The sequence below is a fragment of the Chelonoidis abingdonii genome, chromosome 13 (genome assembly GCF_003597395.2).
Source record: "Chelonoidis abingdonii isolate Lonesome George chromosome 13, CheloAbing_2.0, whole genome shotgun sequence".
In the NCBI taxonomy this organism is placed as follows: domain Eukaryota; kingdom Metazoa; phylum Chordata; order Testudines; family Testudinidae; genus Chelonoidis; species Chelonoidis abingdonii.
In genome coordinates, this window is record NC_133781.1 from 19,764,940 (window position 1) to 19,786,231 (window position 21,292).

The 21,292-nt window shown below is 49.4% G+C and overlaps 1 protein-coding gene across 1 annotated transcript in view; it reads left to right on the forward strand.

The window, feature by feature from the left end:
- Positions 1 to 11,748: 11,748 nt before the first annotated feature.
- CACNA1G (calcium voltage-gated channel subunit alpha1 G) overlaps positions 11,749 to 21,292 on the forward strand; it is a 148,631-nt gene continuing 139,087 nt past the window's right edge. The window contains exons 1-2 of the mRNA XM_075071823.1: positions 11,749 to 11,855; positions 12,765 to 12,898. Coding sequence (XP_074927924.1) covers positions 11,763 to 11,855; positions 12,765 to 12,898 — 227 coding nt within the window. The 5' untranslated portion in view covers positions 11,749 to 11,762. The remainder of the gene's footprint in view (positions 11,856 to 12,764; positions 12,899 to 21,292) is intronic.

Here is a 21,292-nt window from a genome sequence, read left to right on the forward strand (position 1 = left end):
ATTCGAGGGAAGCAGGACAATTTATTTCGCAAAGCAGTAGCTGTGCTTGGTGCTGCCCAAGCACATAGGAAGTCATGGTCCCTGCCCCAGGGAGATTACAGTGGCCAGATTTCATTAGTTCACTCTGGCTGCTTTGTGCAGTTCCAACAATACAAAGCAGCTGTGAACTCACTTTACCCAGCCAGTCCAACTGGGTTTATGGCTGCTTTGCATTGCTGGAGCAGCACAAAGCAGCCAGAGCATACTGGTGAATCTAGCCCTAACTACTGGTACCCTTTGCTGAGTCTGTCAGGCAGAGACTGGAGAAGTCTCTCCAGTGGTCCCTAAACCCCTGTTCCTCTCCTTCCCTTTGCCCCCCAACTCCTGTGCTACCAATGCTGCAGCAGCAGTGAGAAAAATTCAATAAAGCACTTTCTGCTCTTGCTAATTGAAGAGTTTTCCTTTGTCAGCCACTCGGCTCAAACAACGGTAGGTACAAAGCAGTAGCCATCAGCACTTTGTGCATTTCTGAAAATCCCATTAGCAGAAGAAAGAGCTTGAAGTTTCCTTGGGCTGGAGGGGCGGGGGGACTTCAGCTCCATCAGCTGTGCATTAGCATCTCACCCACAGCACAACTCACTCTCCTCGCCTGCCTCCTCCGTGGCAATATTTAATCAGGGTGAAGTGTTCTACTAGACTGAAATTTATTTGCTTCAGAGAGCAATATGCTGATAAGTGGGACCGCAGATAAAATTAGAAAATAAAAATGCCAGCGGCCAATAAAATTCTGTCCCACTCTGATTTTCTTTTTCTCCGGGAGGAATGCTTGTTACTGCAAAATGGTACACGGCGACAGGGATTGCTAATACTTCATAGAACTGGCACAACAAAGAGACCCCCGCCCTCCCCCCCAGTCTGTTTGGATGGCTGGCAAATAAATTACTGCCGGAAGCATGGTGGCTGGCCCCAGTAAATGAAGTAGGTCCAGTGCTCCTGTGCCAATGCAGGTGCTCCTAGTTGGCCAATTAAGAGGATGGGGCAGCACCTGGTGACTATAAAGGCTCAGGAAGCAGCACCAGGAGAGGGCAAAGCTGCCGTAGGGCAGATCCTGTGGTTGGAGGAGTTTGGAAGTTAGCTCCTACAGTCATGGGAGGCAAGTTTGTAGAAATTTTGGTGGTGCCCAGAACCTGCCCCCCCAACTCCGCCTCCACCTGCCTAAGGCTCTGGGTGGGGTTTCAGGGGGGAGGTCTGGGGTGCAGGTCCTGGGCTGGGGATTAGGGTGCAGGAAGGCTGCAGGTTTTGGGAAGGAGTTTGGGTGCTGGGTGCAGGCTCCGGGCTGGGGCACAGAGTGAGTATGCAGGAGAGGGTGAGGGCTGCAGGCTTTGGGATGGAGTTTGGGTGCAGGCTCTGGGCTGGTGGTGGGGGTGTAGGAAGGGGTGAGGGGTGCAGGCTCTGGGAGGGAGTTTGGGTGCTGGGTGCAGGCTCTGGGCTAAGGCAGGCAGTGGGGTGTGCAGGAGGGGGTGAGGGATGCAGGCTTTGGGATGGAGTTTGGGTGCAAGGTCGGCTGTGGGGGGGTGGGGGTGAGGAAGGGGGGTGCCAGCTGGGCAGAAGATCAGGCTGCAGGGGAATGAGGGTTGGGCTGAGGATGAGGGTCATGCTGCAGGGAGGGTCAGAGCTGGGGCAGAGGCTCAGAGTGTGGGGGAGAGGCTCTGGCTGGGAATGAGGATTAGGGTCAGGGGGATGAGGGTTCTGGCTGGGGCAGAGGATCAGGGTGTGGGGATGAGGGCTCTGGCTGGGCAAGGATTAGGTGCAGGGGATGAGGGCTCTGACTGGGCAGAGATCAGGGTGCAGCGGGATGAGGTTGGGCTGAGGATGAGGGTTGGGTGTTGGAGAGGCTCAGGCTAGGCAGAAGAGCAAGGTAAGGCACCTGTCTTGCCATTAGCGGATGGCAGGCGCTAGGACCTGGGGCAGCAGACAGCAGTTCTGCCGGAGCCGATTTGCGAGACGGAGGGGAACGCAGGGGGAGGGGTGGAAGGCGGAGCCAGGACCCGCTCCAGGCAGGGACGGCAGCGGGTGGGGGGGGCAGTGGGGGGAGACCCGCGGCCGGGGCCCGATCCAGGCAGGGCCGGGGGAGAGACCCAGCTCCAAATATTGCTAGAGCAGGGCACCCGGCCCTGAATATGCCTGGAGCCCGGGCACCTCGAGCCCATATAACTCGCCGCCTATGCCTACAGTCTAGCCAGAAAGAATCTGAGTGATGGTGAACTGAGATCCTGCACTAGGGGAGAAGGCTGGGGAGCCCCACCAAGGCAGAAAACAGGCAGATACAGGAGGGCCAATGTGGGTAAAGACTAAATATCTTGGATTGTGGAAGGAGAGTGCTTTAATTATGGTCTGGACTTAGGGTGACCAGACAGCAAGTGTGAAAAATTGGGATGGGAGTGGGGGGCAATAGGAGCCTGCATAAGAAAAAGACCCAAAAATCAGGACTGTCCCTATAAAATCAGGACATCTGGTCACCCTAGCTGGACTGTGAGGGGGAGTGGTTGAGCAGCCAAGGGGGACACTCAGGAGGTGGCTGTCCTGGTACCGGCTTTGCAGGTAGAATGGGAAGGAAACATGAAGCCTTGTTTGCAGGAATGTTTTGGGCTCTGAGCAGTGGGAGCAGATGGGTTCAGGCCTATGGAGCTTGAGAGTTTGGATCTGCTGTGAGTCAGGTCCATGGGTGGGCACAGGAGTGTTTGTGTTCAAGTATATGTGGCTTGGGGCCCATACCTATGGGCTCAAAGGGGGGCGGGAAGGGGGATGCAGTCTGAGGTATGTGTGGACTCAGGATTGTAGGGTGCATCAGACCCATGGGGAAATGTTACTATGTGCTTCTACAGTAATTGGTCTGCAAGCATAGAGACCCGGAGTATGGCTGGGCCTGCATGAGTGCCCATGATGGGGGAGGAGAGCATGTGGTGCCTACCACACCTAGTGCCCCTCTGCAGGGATTCAGCTGTAACAGTCCTTATTTTCCCTGAGTGCACTAACCGCTCTGCTAGCAATGCAAGCTGACTCAGAGATCTGTGCCCCATAGCCCCATGCCCTCTGCATTGCCAGCAGACCTGGGGGGTACATGCAGTAACCACATGCAGGGTGGCATAGAGGCATTTGGCCTGAATCAGATGCATCAGCTGGGATTCTTCCTAGGGGGGAACTGGACTGAGAAGCAGGATTTGAACTCAGACCACTAGACCTCACTGCCTCACCTCTCCAGGCACATGTTTTTGTATTTGTTTGCAAAAGAGTTTTCTTACCCAGGCGTGGAAGGTGCAATGGAAGTGCCAATTGTTATAACAACTCCATTCAGGGTCTAATGAGTTGCTGCCCTTCCTTGCCTGAAGCGTTAGGAGGTTTAATTAATGCTGGTAATCCTAGTAAAGCAGGAGCCATTTCTCAGCAATACAGGAAGGATAGTGGGAATTCCCCACATGGTGAGTGTGGTTCTTACACAGAAGCCAGCTGAGATGTTGCTGCCAGCTGCCTGTTCAAAAGACAAAAGGGAGGGGGAAAAAAAACACAATTATTGGTTCTTGCTTCATATCCCGGTGAGGTGCCTTTGCAGAGAGGGCTCCTCCACAGCACAGCTGAGAGCCGTTGAATGGAGTTGTCACCAGACAAAGGCAGAAGGTGACATTCTGAGATGCTGGCGGGACCCTTGGGAGGGCAGGGGAGAGGCGGGCGAGAACTGAGTCAGGCCCTTAGCGATTCCTGCTGGCGGTTCTAGGACAGAACCGAGTGGCATGCCAAGCTCTCTGCCCTAAGGAATCGTTCTCCACTCCTCGTCTGTGTTGGAGAGTAAAGGGCACTGAGCAGTGGTGACTGTCCTTGGTGGCCTCATGGCTGCTGTGGCAGCGAGGGGTGAGTGAGCCCCTAATGGTCTGGAGGTTCCCTTGGATTTGGATAACATGGTAACAGCTGACTACGTACCTATGAGTAACTGCTTATTGCCCCCTAGTGGTCAGCCCAGAGAGATGGCACGAACCTGCTGGCAGCAAAGGGAGAGTTACGTCAGCTCAAGTGGTAAAGATCTGTGTTGCTGAAGCTGAAAGAGGGAAGGGGAGAATATGGGAGATCTGGACTTTGAGTACCTCAGAAGTGGGTAGAACTTTTGCATGACCTAGCCAGAGGGCTATTGATCCAGAAGGTCCTGAAGACTGGGTGGAGCAGCCGAAGGCCTGGAGAGAAACATCGGCAGAGCTACTGATCCATGCTATAATTGGGTGTGCTGGGACGGCAGGTGGCCACGGGTTCCTTATGTAACATGACATGCTAGTTGTGTCACTTCCCATGTTACCGGATAGGCATGGGGTAAGAAGCTGAAGAGGAAGAAGCAGCTGCCAGACAGGTGGCTTGAGGCATCGTGAGGGCACAGATGCAAACTGGGAGCATCATCACTCTCCCCATCCCTTGTGCACCTCAGCAGGAGGAGATGCAATTTGAACCTCAATTGTGAATGAAATACAGAAAAATGTCTCCCTCTCTGGCTTTTATCCCTCCCTTCCTGGCACAGATGCGGTAACATGGCAGAGTGACTGCTGTTCCTTCACTTCCCTGGCCTCTGCCCCAGCACCATGACCTTGCTGATGCCAGGAGTCTTGCATTTGGAGCGGCTCCTGGCTCTGTAGCATCTGCCTTGCCTGCCTCTTGCACAGAGTTCCCAAGGTCAGTTTCTGGTCTGTTTAACTTATTGCAACCCCACTGAAATCCATGTGCAGCTGACAGCAGAGTCTGGCGGTCTATGTTCATTTCTCCTAAGGGTAAGATTAGGTGCAGACACCAAATGCTCTGTGTGCAGCAGGGCTGGTGTCTGAACTGACTACAGCATTCTATTACCCTCTGGTCTCCATTAGACCTGGTGATCTTTCCAGCAGCTTTGTCATTTATAATTTGATCATAACTTACCCAATGGATATAGTAATGAGCATTAATACATGGGCAGCACCATGGAACAGTTTGTCTAGTTGTAGCGTCCTGCTCAGGCCTCGTTCTCCTCAAACTTGCTTGGGAGGCTGGTCTAGTGGTTGAGCTGCTAGGCTAGCATGCTGGAGACCCTGGTCTGAATTTCCTGTTCTACCATAGACCACCTGTGTGACCTTGGGCATGTCACTTAGTCCGTCTGGTTCTCATTTCCCTGTAGGTAGAAGTGCCCAATCTCACTGGGGTGTTGTGAGAATAAACACATCAGAGTGTGAGGTGCTCAGATACTATGACAGCGGACGCCATCTACGTATCTTGGATGGCTAGTACCTTGCAATAACTCCATTAACTTCTGTGCGTTTGTTCCAGATTTACACCCAGGTAAGTGAGAGGAGACTAGGGCCTGTTATGAGCTTGACTGCTTGTGTAGGGGCAGATGAAAGCAAGATATTTGAGATTCAGGGCCCTGAATCTGAGCCCACCTAGCTGGAGCAGTAGGTCTGAGTCAGCATCAGGAAGCAGCAAACTGGGCTGCTTCACTTGGGAGAAGATTAAGGACTAAGTAGCAGGCTGCAGTCATGAGCTGATTTGGTGGGGGACCTGGGGAAGTTTAGCCCTCCTGGGGATTGAGTTGGGAGGAGGGGTCTGCCTACGGGAAATGGGTGCTGTCTATAGCTTTAATGTTCTGGTGCCCTGTGCCTGACACCTGAGACTCAGTGTGTGTCTCTCTGTGTTTTGAAAGTGGGCATGTATGAGCCAGCAGCGGCTCAGAGTTGTCCCACCTCCTAATCAGTCTTCATTCAGTTTAAATACTTCCTATAAATGACACACAGCCCGGGAGTTTTCTGAGATAACAGCATTTCATCCCTGCTGCGGAGCCCTGGAAGACCTGAATCCCAGCGCTAGCTGGCTAGAACGCCTGTCAGCTTTCCCTTCTGTAACTTCTGTAATCCTCCATGACCTGCTTAGCAACCTGACAATGGGCTCAGCTCAGCTGAGCGCTCAGACAGGGAGCATCAGGCACAAAAACAAAAATAAGCAAGTAACCCACCCTGACAAAAGACAGTGTTTATTCCCTCTTGTACGGACGAGCGATTGCTTGGGAGGAGCCCTTGCAAATCCATGGGGGCTGGGGCTTAAAAGGAAAAAGGTATCCATCTCTCTCTACCCCTAGTTGCCCCCGCTACCATAAAGTTTGAAAGGGCAGGGGGTGTGGAGCTGGCTGGAGATGGGGGGTGGGGCTGGCTGGAGGCAGGGTAGGGGCTGACTGGAGGTAGGGGCTGGTTGCAGGCAGGACGGGGGTGCGAGGCTGGCTGCCTTCGGGCAGGGCTGCAGGGGGGTGCAACAGGGGTTGGCAGGGCTGGAGACAGAGGAGTGCGGGGCTGGCTGGCTTTGGGCAGGGGGGTGCAGCACGGGTTGGCTGGAGACAGAGGAGTGCAGGGCTGGCTGGCTTCGGGCAGGGGGTGCGGCAGGGGTTGGCCGGAGACAGGGCAGAGGGAGTGGCAGGGGCTGGCCGTGGGCAGGGGGTACTCACGGGGAGAGTGGCTCAGAGCAGCCTGAGCAGCAGGACGCAGCCCAGGCCCAGCAGAGCAGCCGGGGACCCACCAGGCAGCGGCGGGACTTTAGAGCCAGGGGTCAGGGGAGCAGCAGCAGCAAAAGGGCCCAGGGCCAGGCGGCGACCCACATGGCTCCCACAGCGCAGCGGCCAGAGGAGGAATTACATCACTTCCTGGCCAGAGCCCATCAAAGCCGCAGCGCCCCTTCCTCACAGGGAAGCGGATTAACAAGCGGTTCTAAAACCACTTCAAAATTTAACAACCAGTTCACGTGAACCGGTGCGAACCGGCTCTAGCTCACCACTGGACCTTGCCATGGTCTTAATAGGAGGGCCCAGCCTGCTGTTATGCAGGCAAGAGGGGCCCAGCTCTGTAGGGCCTGCTCATTAGAGAGAGGTTTGAGCTCTTAGTTTACCTGTGTAGCAGGCTTCCCTGCAGAACCTAAGCTTTAAGCAGCCCCCTTGGGCAGTGCTAAAAAGGAACACATTGATTTAGACCCCATCACCGTAGGCCGAATGGGACTATGTAGCAAGCAGTAACTGTAACCAACATGTTGGCTAAAGCTACAGTCTTCTAGTCACTGTGCATTACCCATGACATGAGAAAGAACCCAAACAGTTTTCCAGGCTATATATATATATATATATATATATATATATAGTCAGTATACACAAGTGCTGTTCCTTGAAGAATTGCCTGCATTAGTCAATGTCACTCTGTTGTCTACCTTCCTGCTGGAAGGGGAATTCCAGGCAGCGAGGTCCAGTTGCTGAGCGGATGCACAGTTCCTCCATTGTAATATACGGGATTAAATGAAGGCTAGATTCTAGTTTCCTTATTCACACTGAATAACTTCGTATACATGAGTAGCTCCATTGACTTACTGGGATTTCCCGTGGAGAAAAGTGCTACTCAGAGAAAGTAAGGGGATCGGAATCTGGCCCCAAATACTTTGCTTACGGTGTGAGAAGCTGTCCATTAAATATTAGACCTAATAACACTAGATACCTCTCCATGCTCTGGGGGGACTTTAAGCAGTGCAGGCAGCTTCCAGCTGTACTTACCTGTACTACATTACTCCTGTGATATCTCTCTGGAGGTGCACAGTGCCAGTACTGGCCAAGTTCCACCTGGGTTGCAGCACTGGCAAGCTTTTTTAATACTGCTCGGTGTCTGCTGCTATTCTGCCCGGAGGCTTCCCCCTCTCTCAGTGCATTTGGAAGCCATCATAATTTTCCACGCTCTATTGTTGTTTATCAGCTGAGGAAGGGTGTAGGAAGCTGCTGGCAAATTGAGGCTGGGCAAAGAAAAGGGGAAATATTCTTTGTAACTCATTAGTATTTGTATTGCTGCCGTGCTCACTGAGCTCAGGGCCCTGTTGTGCAAGGTGCTGCCCATAGACCGAAAAAGAGACCGTTCCCATCGCAAAGAGCTTACAATCTAAATAGACAAAGTAGTAATATCCCATTTAACAGGTGGGGGAACTGAGGCACAGAGATTAAATAACGTTCCCACGTCAGATAGGAAGTCTGTGTCAGAGCCAGGAATTGAACCCAGATTGCCTGAGTCTCCTGTCCAATGCCTTAACTACCCAATTGTCCATCCTCTGGTATCTTTAGGGGACATCATGTAACAAGGCCATTGTTTTCCCTCCTCCCCCACCCGCAATGGTATTGTGGGGATAGTGAGTGCCCTTCCTCCTTCACAGTGCACCAAGGAACCACACAGGTGAGCCCTTGCTGCTGCTGCCAGGCAGCTACAATAGACACACACCCTACTGGCCCTGGAAAGTGAGCATTAGGGAACCCTGGGGCTCTGATCCCTGGGGAAGAAACAACCTGGAAATGGCACAAAGCAGGAGAGGGCACACGCTGCAGCGATAGCCTCTCTGCACGAAAGGAGCCTCTGTGCTCAGCCAGCAGGGGAGCCAAATGATATCATGTACATGCGCCAAGGAACTTCTAGCGAAAGAAGCACCACCTTCTACCTCCCAATTTCCATTGATAATAGACAGTGGGAGGAGAATTACACCTGCCTTTGGCATTTTCCATGGTCCTGGAAGAATTTACAAGACACATGGTCTGCTCATGGAAGCTTTCGTGTGTCTGCTCTTATATCACTAAGTAGGTTAATTCTAAGTGCTCTTGGTTCGGCGCTGAATATTTTGCACAGCTCTTGTCTGACACACATTCTATTGCTGATCTGGCATCTTAAACAGTCTTTATTTTCTTTAAGGCTTTGCAGTTCATCACTGGCAGAGCTGTGGAAGTCACTGGCTCCACAGATGGATGCTGGCCAAACCAATCAAATGCAGGGAATATCTCCTGCCATCTCTCGGAGAGTTCCACCCCTCCTTTGCTAGGCCGTGTATGCATGCCCCCATAGACTATATTTGGGATAAATATTCCAGGCTGTAACCACAACCTGACAGTTGGAATTTCTGTTCCAATACCGTGTAAACACTTTTTCAGAATAAAAGATCCAGATTGCCAGCTAAACAAATACTGACTCCTCTGCCTGTGATTAAACAGGAATCTATGTAGGAAAGTCCACAAGAGAGGAATTCCCCAAGGTCCCTGTCCTATCACCCACTGAGACACCTGTCAGGTCGTCTTCATTTCTAACCTTTTATGACGAATAACAATATAGTAGGGACTCCCAAACTTCGTCCAGCTTGGCCTGCATTGGAAGTGTTTTGAGTTCCCAGAGGCCATGCTTCCATTGTATACAGTGGAGTGGATGGAAGCTGCTGTCCTCTTTGACACAGAGATGTGACCCATGGAGACTACTGCAATGCATCATCTTCATCTGATTGAGTGGATCAAGGTGGCAGAGTGCATGCTGGGATCTGTAGTCTCCATGGATTAGGTCTCTCTGTCTAAGATGAGGCCACCCCTGGTTGCACTGCTGAGCTTTTTTCTCTGATGCTCCATCAGTAGGAGCTGTGGACAGCTACATCATTGTACAGCAGTATCCTGACCATTCGAATGTCAGATACTCAGGGGCAACCCAGATGTAGCCGAGGAGAGGAGCAGTTTATCCAGATGGTGGCTCCCCAGCAAGTTGCCTGACCACAAGAGAAGAGCTATTTTAGACATATGCAACAAAGCCTATCACAGTCATCCCTGGGACCTTCGGCATCAAAAAGTCTGACCTGTTATTCCTTCAGCTAAAGGAGCATCTCCTTCAGCAGGCTGTGGGTAGCAGGCTTTACTCTAGATGGAGCCAGCCACTAGAGGGAGACAGGATTGAATGGGCACAGCCTGGGTATTACACACAAGGGCTTCTCCACCAAAATCTACGTGCTTCATGTAGTATCTTTCTTCCCTGAGCTCCTCTCCCCCTTTCTTTGGCTGGCCTGTTGGGCATCTTCTCTGTCTGTCTTCCTCTTAGCTGACTGCCCGGCTGGGGGACATATCCCACCTCTGCTCCACTATGTTTCAGTTAACTGGGGTTTGGCTCATGGAGCTTTTATTGCCCATGGAAAAGCCTGCGTTCTATAGCTCTGCCATCCAGTCAGCCTGTCCCGAAGCTGTTTAGTCACTTCAGAGCCATGCTGGGACCCCCAGTGGAAAACACTGCGAAGATCCTGCCGTGCAGCTATATTATAAACCCCACCAGAGAGAGATCTTTGCCGTTTAGTGCTGTACTAAGGAACGGTTATGGTCAGACACCTCAAGAACGTGCCAGAGCCAAACAAAAGGCCGTGCGGCTGCCAAGCTGTGACAAGGGAAGCAAATGAGATCTCGAAACGTTCTGAATGCAAGGTTAAATGTCTCAATCAGACACGTCGCTCTTTCTCTTGTAGCTGGAGACTGAGGCTTTAAAAATGTCCTTCAGATGAAGCTGAAGCCAAACCCAGGGTTGAGGCAGGTGAGCCTGGTGCTAGGTTGAGTGGTAAAGCTAAAGTGCATTGAATTGGTCCCTTTTTTTAACATCTTTATGTCCACAGTAGCCTTGGAAATCACTGGAAATGTCCACTAGAGGGACACAGAGAAATTCCTTTTGCTTGATACCAGGTTTGAAACTTCCTTATGTGGCTTTGTTGCTGCTGCTGCTGCTGCTGCTGCTCCGGTTGGCCTGTCCTAGAAAACAACAGCTTTCAAAATCTCTCCCAATGCAGCTCAGATATTTAAAACTCTTCTAAAATGTGGCCGTCCGGGGGGTGGATTTGGTTGACTCCCACACTCTCCTTCTAGGCAGTTGGTTTATGTTCCAGCCAGTGCTGATTTGGACTAAGAACGGAAAGTGCAATCGCTTCTTTACTCCAGTGTCTTTCTGTAAAATGCTAGGAATGGAAACTGATTGTGCCCAGATACCATTTTGGTACTTGCATAACACAGTGATGGCAGATTTTCCCACCGTAGCTTTGGTGGGATATGGCTAGCATTGAAGACACTCTACAAAATAAAGTTTCATGGTGTTAGATTGTGTGTTGATACGATGGACTACAAAATTAAAGGAGACACTTTTCTAATATTTTTATAATACACAAAGTATAGGATTCCTGTAAAAGGCTAGGTAGGAATCTAGGCCACAATTGAGCAAGTGCTCCAACGTGTTCCTTACCTTACATGTGTGAGCAATCCCATTGACTTCAGTGGGGACAATTAAGCTACTTGCTTACGTACCTTGCTGGATCAGGGCCCTAGGGAAGAAGATTTAAAGAAGGCATATTTAAAAAGATTTTTCAGAGCTCAGATGTCCAAGGAAAAAACCTAGGTTGCCAACTGTGACTTCAAAATAACTGAAGAACTCACCCCCATAGAATCTATGCCAGGTTTCACACGAAACCCAATGCTTGTTAGAACAGAACCTCAGGAATTTGGGGGAATTCTGCAGGGACTACCAGCCAGTGCTGATGTGTTCAGTAGCACTGAGAGGTTTTTCCTTGATGGTGATGCTCTCATGAGAAGTCCTTAGTCTAATTTGAGTTGTCTCTCCCCAGACAGAAGTTTGTATCATGCAGAAGTAATCGTACCAGCTGGTCAGTTCAAGCGGAGATTGCAGTCAGGAAGGGAATGGCCATCTTTCAGGAGACCAGATTTGAAGAGTCTCAGACAGAAAAAAGCCTGCTTGTAATAACTCTGGCCAACCTGCTGTTCCTTCTTTCCTTCCTCATTACCTTGGTGCTCTGCCTTCCTTCTATCTGTGAGCGAACATGATGTGTCTAGTTTCAGTAGACCCTTCCCAGCTTGTGTCTTGAAAGGGCTGTTGATTTCCTTAACGGACGTCCTGTGCACCTGGTTCGAAAGGCTCAGCATGCTGGTGATTCTCCTCAACTGTGTGACGTTGGGCATGTTCCACCCCTGTGAAGACATGGCCTGTGATTCCCCGCGCTGCAGGATTCTCCAGGTATGGGCATGTATTCACCTTACTGATCTTACTCGAATGGAGGGGAGCGGCATTGGCTCACAAAGCCCCTGCTGGTTGTTAGCGCTCACAAGTACCCGAGGGACTCCAAAAGGAGACTCCCTGTTTCCACCTAGACAGCCAGACACAGAGAAAACTAGCATGATCACAATTATGTCAGTATCTGCTCCCACCCATATGCCTTGGAGAGGTTGAGTTCTTGCCTTCACTGGGGGTTTCAGCTGCCAGCGGCCAGCCATTGATTTAAGTGCACCAAGGCACACTCAGTGGTGACAGGCAGAGCATCTATAAGCCAGCGCAATGTAGCCTAGCTTGAAACCAATTGGATTTTATTTTTGAACAGTCTGTTTTGCAGTGCAGACAAAGCCTTAAATGTTCTCTGATCCCCCTGCCCCTTCAAAAAAAGTTGGTTCCTTCCCAGTAGAATAGGGTGGAGGCACATGGTATGTGTGTGTGGGGGAAATGCACTGCTGCTCTATGAGCTGTGTCTGCTTGATGACATGAATCCTCAGTGCTGTTAATCAGGGCCTGATCCAAACCCCACTCAGATCAATGAAGAGACTCATTGACTCCAATGACCTTTGGATCAGGCCTTCCATACCTTTCATCAGTACTAACTTTAGCGTGATTTTTAAAGTACCAGTTGCTGGAAGTTGCTGGAGAACATGTATTGAACTATGTCTGGGTTATCATCCTCTACAGCTAAAATAGCATCCCTCCCTGGGTCTACAGTGCACTGGCTCTTCCCTCAGCAGTCAGGGGATTGACATCTGACATAACAATGTAACCGTGTTCTGTGTTCTCTCATCATCGGATACACTCCCTTCTCTTGCCACTCTGCTGGGGGCAGCTGTTTTTCTTCTGACCTCCTGCTGCTGCTTTGTTTTCTAGAGCTTTGATGACTTCATCTTTGCCTTCTTCGCTGTGGAGATGATAGTCAAGATGATTGCACTAGGGATTTTCGGGAAGAAGTGCTACCTGGGAGATACATGGAATCGCCTGGATTTTTTCATTGTCATAGCCGGGTAAGTCAGGAGAACTCCAGGTGAGGGAGGTGTGTGGTTCTAGGTGTAGCCCTCAATGATGGTTGGCAGCACTGTTTTACTAGCACAGCTCTGAGGAAGAGGAAAGCACCAGCCCCTACTGGGTGGTGAGAGGACCCTGCTAACTCTAACCATGTTCCCGCATGATTGTAGTTATCAACTTCTCTTCCCAGCGCGGCAAGCACCCTACCATGGCAGTAGAAGAGGAGACCACTGGGAAATTTATTTTCTGCAGTGGATAGTACAAGATGCTACGTTTTCTGCCTGTATTTCCACATGCCTGCTATCCTCCTATCCTGCATCTGCCTGCTCGGAAGGATTGCAACCTTCCCTGGCAGTACTGCGTTTACAGACAACAGCAACAAAAAGAGAGGTGGGGGGAATGTTACAAAAACTGTTTTCCTTTGTTCTTCGCCAGCCTGTATGCTTTCCATACTGTAAGATCTCTCACTTGGCAGCTCCAGGCAGTCTCAGCTGGCACTCAGCTAAACTATTTTTCTGGCTCCAGAAATATTGGTAGTTTGTGTCATGCAGATTGCCCAAATGGATGAGGTTTCAGCAGCTCGTTTCAAGCGAGGAGCGGGTTCCAAGTGAAATATTTCAGTGAAATGTGCGTGATTGCCCTTTGTTGTTGTTGTTGAGGGAAAGCGACCAAGTTTTGTCTTTCATGAGTGTTTGCCTTTCACAGGCACCTGGTTTAAATTAAATGCTCTTCTAGCACCCGAGAATCTCCTGGCTGTGGCTGGAAATCCACAAGAAAAATTCCTGGCCCACGGCCAAAGAGTTGAGTTGCCTTGACACATTAAGGGCTCAGAGGCCCTTGCTTCACCTCTCTACTCGTGCGGAGAGCCCAAGGACCTCTGGGAATTGGGCTATTTTTTCCTTGTGTATATAACTGGAATTTCCTGGAATGAATTGGTGGATCCTAGAAATGAACCACAACTGCGTCATTTTCCAGGTTGGGCAGTCAGCAGCAAGCTTGTGGGCTACTGGGAGGTGGTTGCGTGTTTGTTCAGTTGGCTTATGGCGTATGGTGCATCTCTGCATGCTCGGCCTGTTGACAGCACAAGTCTGCACATGTGAGGGCAGGATCCTGGCAACAGCAAGGGGATGCTCAGTGGAAATGAGAAGGTGGCAAACCCAAAGCTGACAAAAGGAAATGCTTGTTTTGTTGTAATTAGACTGTGGAACTCACTGCCACATGATGCAGTGGAAGCCAAAAACTTTGCGGGATTCCAGCAGGGATTGGATACTGTTATGAGAACAAAGACTATCCAGTGTTACTATACTTAATGCAAGCAAACATTTTGGAAGAGACATTAACTCTCATGCATCAGGGTTTTAACTAGTCTCGACTAGAGGTCAGGTGATTTCTTGCACTTTCCTCTGAAGCACCCAATGCTGGGCACTGTCGTTGGCCACAGAGACTGGATTCTAGACCAGACTGACCATGGTGCTGATCCACTCTGACAATTTCTATGTTAAAAAAAAGAAAAGAAAAGAAAAGGGAAAAAAGGCAGGCGTGTGGCTGGATTATAACTCATTCCCCCACTTGAGTTGGGTTTACAGTCTAGGTAGGCCCTTATGAGTGAAGATTCTCAGCACAATACTACCCTAATACCATGTTAGCCACCAGCAAAAGCGCTGGAGCCCTGCCCTGTTATAAAGGAGAGGAGGCGGCTGCAGAAAGTTCCCTGTAAGGTTTGCTTTCCTCTGGAATAGTTTCCCCCCGACCCAGCATCTGAAATGCCCAAATTTGTTGCCCATCCAGGCAGACTGCCAGGCCTCTATCTAAGCAGCCCTTGGCAAAGGGCCGAGGCAGCTGCAAGAGGGATTTCTGGCTGGTGGGAAGGCACAGAGAGAGCTTTAGTTACCCAGCTAATGGTGGAATGAGGTGTGCTAGGTGGGAGGTGCCCCGGGTAGCTTTATGCTTTGTAACCCTTGTGTTACTGTGTTTTCAAATGTATGTTGGGGTGCCCGGAGCGTTGGAGGGGGCCTGCTTCGGTGAGGAGCGTCTTGTTTGCTGGAATGGAAAGAACTAGCTGGCTGGCTGCATGTTTGTCACAGAAGAGATGGTGCAAGGAGTTCAGCTGTACACACGCCATCCTGGAGAGTCCACTGGCGTCAGCGTAACCACAAGTGCAAAGCTCAAGGGCTAGGAGAGGCCCTGGGGACCCTGAGGAAGGAGTATGGTGTGGCGCATAGTCTTACTCACAGGTTTCCTGAGCCAGTTTGTTTTGATTCGTTTCAAGGCTTCCCCAGGAAAAGCATGGTCTTTGTCAAAATCACGAGCCAGATTGTGCTCTTGTTTACACCTCCCTAATGGTCCTATGGGTGTAATTTTATTTAGGAAAATAATAGGAGAAAAGTGTAGTGGATGTTTGCCTACAAACTGTGCACCCATCTAGTCTGCGCTAAAGTATCTTCTTCTTCATGTTACCGTGTCTTGTTTTTAGCATAGGCCCTACAAAATTAAGGCTTGAAGTCAATGGGAGTCTTGCCATTAACCTGAATGGACTTTGGATCAGGCCTGTTGGCGACTTTTGTTGTGCTTTTTTTTGTTTGGGGTGGGGTTTTTGTTTTTGTTTTTTGTTGTTGTGTTGGGTTTTTTTACTGGGATTGTTTGTTTGGGGGTGGTGTTGTAGTTAGGGGAATAGGGGGTTAGGGATAGTATGGTGTAATTGCAAATAAAACTGGAGATGCAGAATTTTGAAGACACTCCCCACTGGGCGATAATTGTAATGGTTAAATTCTGAGATTATACTGTCTGACCGTGTCTTCTTTAAGGGTCTGGCTGAACTGAACCAACAGAGCAGGGAATTCAGGACGATGAGGCAGCCTTCATGTGCCACTCTGAGATCCTTGCAATATCCCTAAGAGGAGAAGACTGTGTGACCTTCTGTGATGCACAACCCAAGCTGGAATAGCCAGATGGTACTGATGTGTCATGGATGAAATGGCTGCCATTTAACTCTCCTCTTCCTAGTCGTAATTTGATCTCAGGCTTTGCATTTGTAATGACATTCTGTATTCCTACTTTTAGTGATAGAAGAGTACTTTTTAAAAGAGAAATAAAGGGGCCAACTGAAGAAACATCCTGGCTGGGAACGTGATGTAATGAGCACAGATCTGTTAAGGTTCTGCCATTGCCCGAGGGTGGAATCTGTTCAGTAAAAATGTTTGGGCACAGTGCAGTTGAGTGGCTAATGCGCTGGACTAGGAGTCTGGAGTCCTGGATTCCATTCCCAGCTTGCCTATTACCCTGCTGGGTGACTATGCCAAGGCACTACACCTTTCCTATCTCTTTGGACTGTAAGCTCTTTGGGGCTTGGAACTGCCTCTTAGGTGTTTATAAAGGGTCACATTGTGTTAGGCACTTATATAATCCTAGTAATAGTGAGGTAGTGGTTCCAGGTTTTTAAACTGAGTACACAAATCACCTGCCCAACTCTTGAGTTTGGGCCCTCAGATTGCATTGGGATACCCAAATGCCCCTTTCCCTTGAGTGCAGCCATAAGAAAACCCTATTTCTTTCTCCTTCTCCTAGGCACACAAATAGGTGCCCTAAACGCTCCCGCTTTGTACAGTTCCCAGAACATTATCTCTCACACACACATCTGTTTGAGAGGATCTGCAGCCTCACAGTTTGACCTCCTGCCAGGTCAGCTTTGCCTCTTGCTGAATGATTTCTCTTTTCTGTATGTTCATGAACTGTTCCCATCTGGGCCCTGTCAAAACCAATTGAGCTGACAAAGGATCGAACTAACTTTAAATACAAAGCAGAATATCCTCTTCCCAAGGAGGCTGGGCTTCTTCTCTGTTTATTACTTGCAGTCATTCCCCTCCACTTCTTGAGCACTTATTCTTTTCTATGGGATCTTGTCCTACCACTCCTAAAAGTGTTTTCCTCTCCTCAATTCAGTATTACTCCCTACAACCATCCCTCACCTGTACCCTATAGAACACCTTGGGGGGTGTGGACAGCTGAAAGCAGTAGAGAGGTATGAGATTAGCACATGGCAGATGACAATGCAGGGGCTAGTACAACATTTTCTTGGGTATGTAATTGGGCCCATAATTGGGTAAGGACTATATTATTAAATAAAATGCCTAAATTCAAAATGTCTCCTCTGAGTCAATATCTCAACTGTATGGGGTCAGATTCCTGAACATAGCCAGGGATGGTTGTCTTTCCCACATGGGACAAATTAGTGAAATGAACACCCAGGCTGCAGCATTAACTGCAGAATATGGAAGCAATGAAAGACCTTCACTTTAAGCTTAGTTATCTTGCTGCTTTTGGCTTCCCTTGTGGCTGCTGACAGAGCAGCTGCTTTTGATGAACTCTGAACTTGAACCTCTGCCAACCACTGCCATGCATGGCATGTGGAGGATTTCAGGATAGCGATGTCCTTAAAGCACATCATGTGGTGCTTACAACCAGGAAGTGTTTATAAGAGCTGGCATTAGACCTGACCTGCAAAATTCCAGTCTAGGGCTGGTACGCCGGACCCTTTGAAAACCAAACCCTGGTCCCCTAGCTGGCTGCTGTAGCACATTCATTAACCTCTAATGTGCTCTATCCACTAGAGCAGGCAAAGGCCCACACCCTCCAAGTGCAAATACTGGACTTTGTTTCCTCCAGCATTTTGGTTGGCAGGTGCCGGTGACACGTGGAACCTACGAAATCCCTGTGAAGTCTGGTTGATGAAGATTCGGTTTGTTGGAAGCATTCTTTCTGGGTTTGCTGATCTTCCTTCAGGAGCTGAGGAAAGGGGGGTAAAAGGCGATAGCTGAAAATGGTGTACGTGGCCTTTTCCCTAAGAAAGGAGTAAGTTGTGAGAGAAATAGCTGAGGGTGAAAACTGGAGATGGGAGAGAGCTGAGCTGAGGTGCAGGTTTTTGTGCTGCTATGATGATCCAGACCAAATTCTATAAATAATCTGATAGAGAAAAGAAATTTGACAGTGGATTTTGGTTGAAAGACTTTGATTCCTCCCTCCCCCACCTGTTTGCTGATGACTGTGTGCGCGTCCTAGGCAAGTAACAGCTTCCATCTCCTACAAATCTTTGTTGCAGATATAGCTTCTGCACCCAAGACCCACATTCTGAGGGCATGTCTACGCTTACCTCCGGAGCGACTGATCCAGCAGGGGTCGATTTATCGTGTCTAGTGAACACATGATAAATTGACCACTGAGCGCTCTCCCATCAATTCCAGTACCCCACCGGAGCGAGAAGTGTAGGCGGAGTCAATGAGGGAGCGTCAGCAGTCAACCTACCACAGTGAAGAGTGAGCTACAGGCAGTTTAACTGCTTTGTAGGCCAGTTTTCTCATCCTGTTTCTCCCCAGGCGCACGCACACACCTTATTGTCCTCGTGCATGATTTTTTGGTGTTCATGATTTTGAACGAACTCTCTTCTCTCAAATCAGAATCTTTGTTGCAATCCTGTGTCACAAAAAATCCTCTCTGCCTCGCCACCAGCCTCTTTCCTCTCAGTCCACATTTTTTCTGAATCCCTTGAGGGAAGCGGATCTGGTTTAACTTTCAGGCTTTATGATCTGAAAGAAAAACAGGGGCTAACGCCCTAAGGAGACCTAGCAGGCTTGTTCCTGACACGTGTTCTCAAAGGTAGCCACGTGCCAGCTGGGTATCTCCCCATTCCCTTCAATCAAAACCCTTGCACCCTTTCCCAAAGTGCCTGGCAAGAGTGAATGTAGTGGTGAGGGCTGGGGTTGGGGCTGGATGGTAGCTCTGGAAGCTTGACTACAATGCCGGTAGCAACAGGGCAGGCTTCTGTAACCCACAGGTGAGCTGTATTACAAGTCCCACTCCGTGCCAATGCGTGGAGGATATGACCTGTTATAGCCCTCCGTTACAGAGCCCCTGGGCTCTTCAGTTCAAACTGTAGCAGCTTGGGCTTTTAGCTCTGGAAGGTCCCTGATTAAGTTGCCAAGATGGCAGCTGTCACACTTCCACCTTCCTGCCCTCCAATGATATTCAATCCTCATCCATAGGTATCTACTTCAATTCAGTCTCCAGGCTCTGCTGCTCTGCTGAGATGGCCAGCTGTGAGGGAGAAGGGATGCCAAAACAGTAACTGTTTGGGGCTTTCCCCTTGCCCTTCCCCCCTTTTTTCAGGGCACAAAGTGGAGGGGGGAGGGGGAGAAAACAAAGAGGGAGAGAAAATGGTGGGGAAATGAGAACCAAAGAAATTTCATGTTTTGGGCTCACTTGTCAGAATAGCGGAAAAATGACCGTTTTCAGTGAACATTTTCATTTTAAGAGGGGGAAGGGAGGCCCATTTATTTAAGAAATAGTTTTGAATGACAAAGTCTGACCAGATCCATTCATTACCAATTCCAGCAGCCCACACACAATGGGCTCTCTGGATCCAATTCTTCCTGACATAAGCCAGCCCAAGTTAACTGATTTACAGCAGAGTGTTGCCTGGCTGTGACAATTATGTCTGGACCGGTGTCTGTCACTTAAATGTCTACAGCTTAACCACCACCTGCCACGTTAAGTGAGACATACAGTCACAATCATGGTGTTAGCACATTTATTTTCACTACTTCCAGACTGTTCAGAAGACCCCGCTCTCTCACCAAATGTATAGCTTTTAGACTGTGGTAGCTAGCACTGCTCAAGGCAACCCCTTCAAAAAGAGTCCAGTACAAAGCACTAGCACAATGGAAGTTCTCCCGCCAACCAGATGACCATCAGCTGTGCCACATTCTGCAGCAATCAGATTCAGAAGATCTCCGATCAGTGTCTTTTTCAACTCTGCCATCTTCTGCCTCCCCTCCAAATATGCCCAGCCTGCCCACTGCAGAGATAGCATCGTGATGGGGGAATGGAAGCAGAACTGTAAATCTTACTGCCTCCTTTTGGCTCTTATCTCACCAGCAAGGCATTTGTGCACTGCAGGACGTGTTGTGCCCTGTGTGGTTTGGAGCGGGAGGTGGAAGGTTTGCTGGGGGAAACGAGCGAATTGTACCTGAGGACATGTGGTGCATTTGTCGGCCAGCATTCATTCTCTCAGAAAAGCTTCTACCTTGGGATAGGACAGGCTCAGTTACAGGCTTCACACTCATCTGTGTCTTTCCTGTGCAGTCAAACATTTCTTGGAAACAAAGTCAAACTAGATGATCAGAAGTAGTCCAGGAAACTTGCCCACATGAGGCAGTTTTTACTGTCAGTTTTGCAGGGTTTTGCTTGATTCTAGTGTTGCCATTCCAAAGAAGCCTCTTTCTTGTGCTGTTTACTCAGGAATTTGCTGTCACCTCCTAGGCATTCAGAATATCACAGAACCAAGCTGTCAGTCAGGTTACCTATTAAAATCCTAGCATATGGCTGGTCTCCGTGCTGTTGGCTGGTTTCGCACCCGTTGTCTCTGGGCTCCCTATGACATTGGTCACTTCTGTGGCACGCCATTAAGTACTTGTTATCTATATTAAAGTGTCCGGAGCAATCCCATGAGCTCATGAAGAATAAATGATTTATTTGTGACAATGTAATGCAATTAGCGCTAATTGTAGAGGGTAACGTCTGCAACACATCTCTGTAATTACAGGAAAGCTCTCTGGCAATCAGATCTGATAATGGGGCACTGCTCAGCCTTTTGAACCATGGCTTCAGCTGTAGGTTATGGGGGGGAAAAGAGAAGTTTTGATGAAGCACGTAATTATGTTCCGTTATTCGAAAAGGGAGGATGCTGGAAGATGGCCGCTCAAAGAGCGCTCGAAGGTTAACAGGAGTTGCAGGGCAGGCTTTGTCTGCCATCTAAAGAGGATTTGCTGTGACTTCTACCTCTGAGAGTGCATGATCCTCATGCACTGAGTTTGAATATTTACACCCAAAACCACGCGGAATGGTTTACAGTTCAGTGCTGTCTGAGAAGAGCTGGTGAATCAGGGCTGTGGGAGGAAGATGCAATCTGACTTGCTGGCTCTTAGTCGACTCTGGCTGACTTTGTGTCTTCTAAGCCACAGCTTTCCTCCTATCCTCCTTTCTCCTTGGCCATCCCATACTCTACACACCACGCTCCGATGGTTCTTCTTGGTTTCTGGGTCTCTTGCGGAGGAGATGGAGCTGTTCTCCAGACCGATCCCCAATTATAAACTAAACATGAGAGTCACAAACTGATAAGTCCCAGCGTGATTCTGAGGGCTGGTTCCTCAGTAGGGGTCAATCACCATAGCATCATTGACATCAGTGTTGTGCAGCAGCCGGGCTGGAAGGGAGAGGGACACTCAATGAGAGAAAGTGGCCACTTCACTCCCCTCACTCCAAATGAAATTTCAGCAGCAGTTTGTGCCCTTCCAACCATTTCTGCCACTTGCTTTCCATTATGAACCCCACTGATAGCTGAG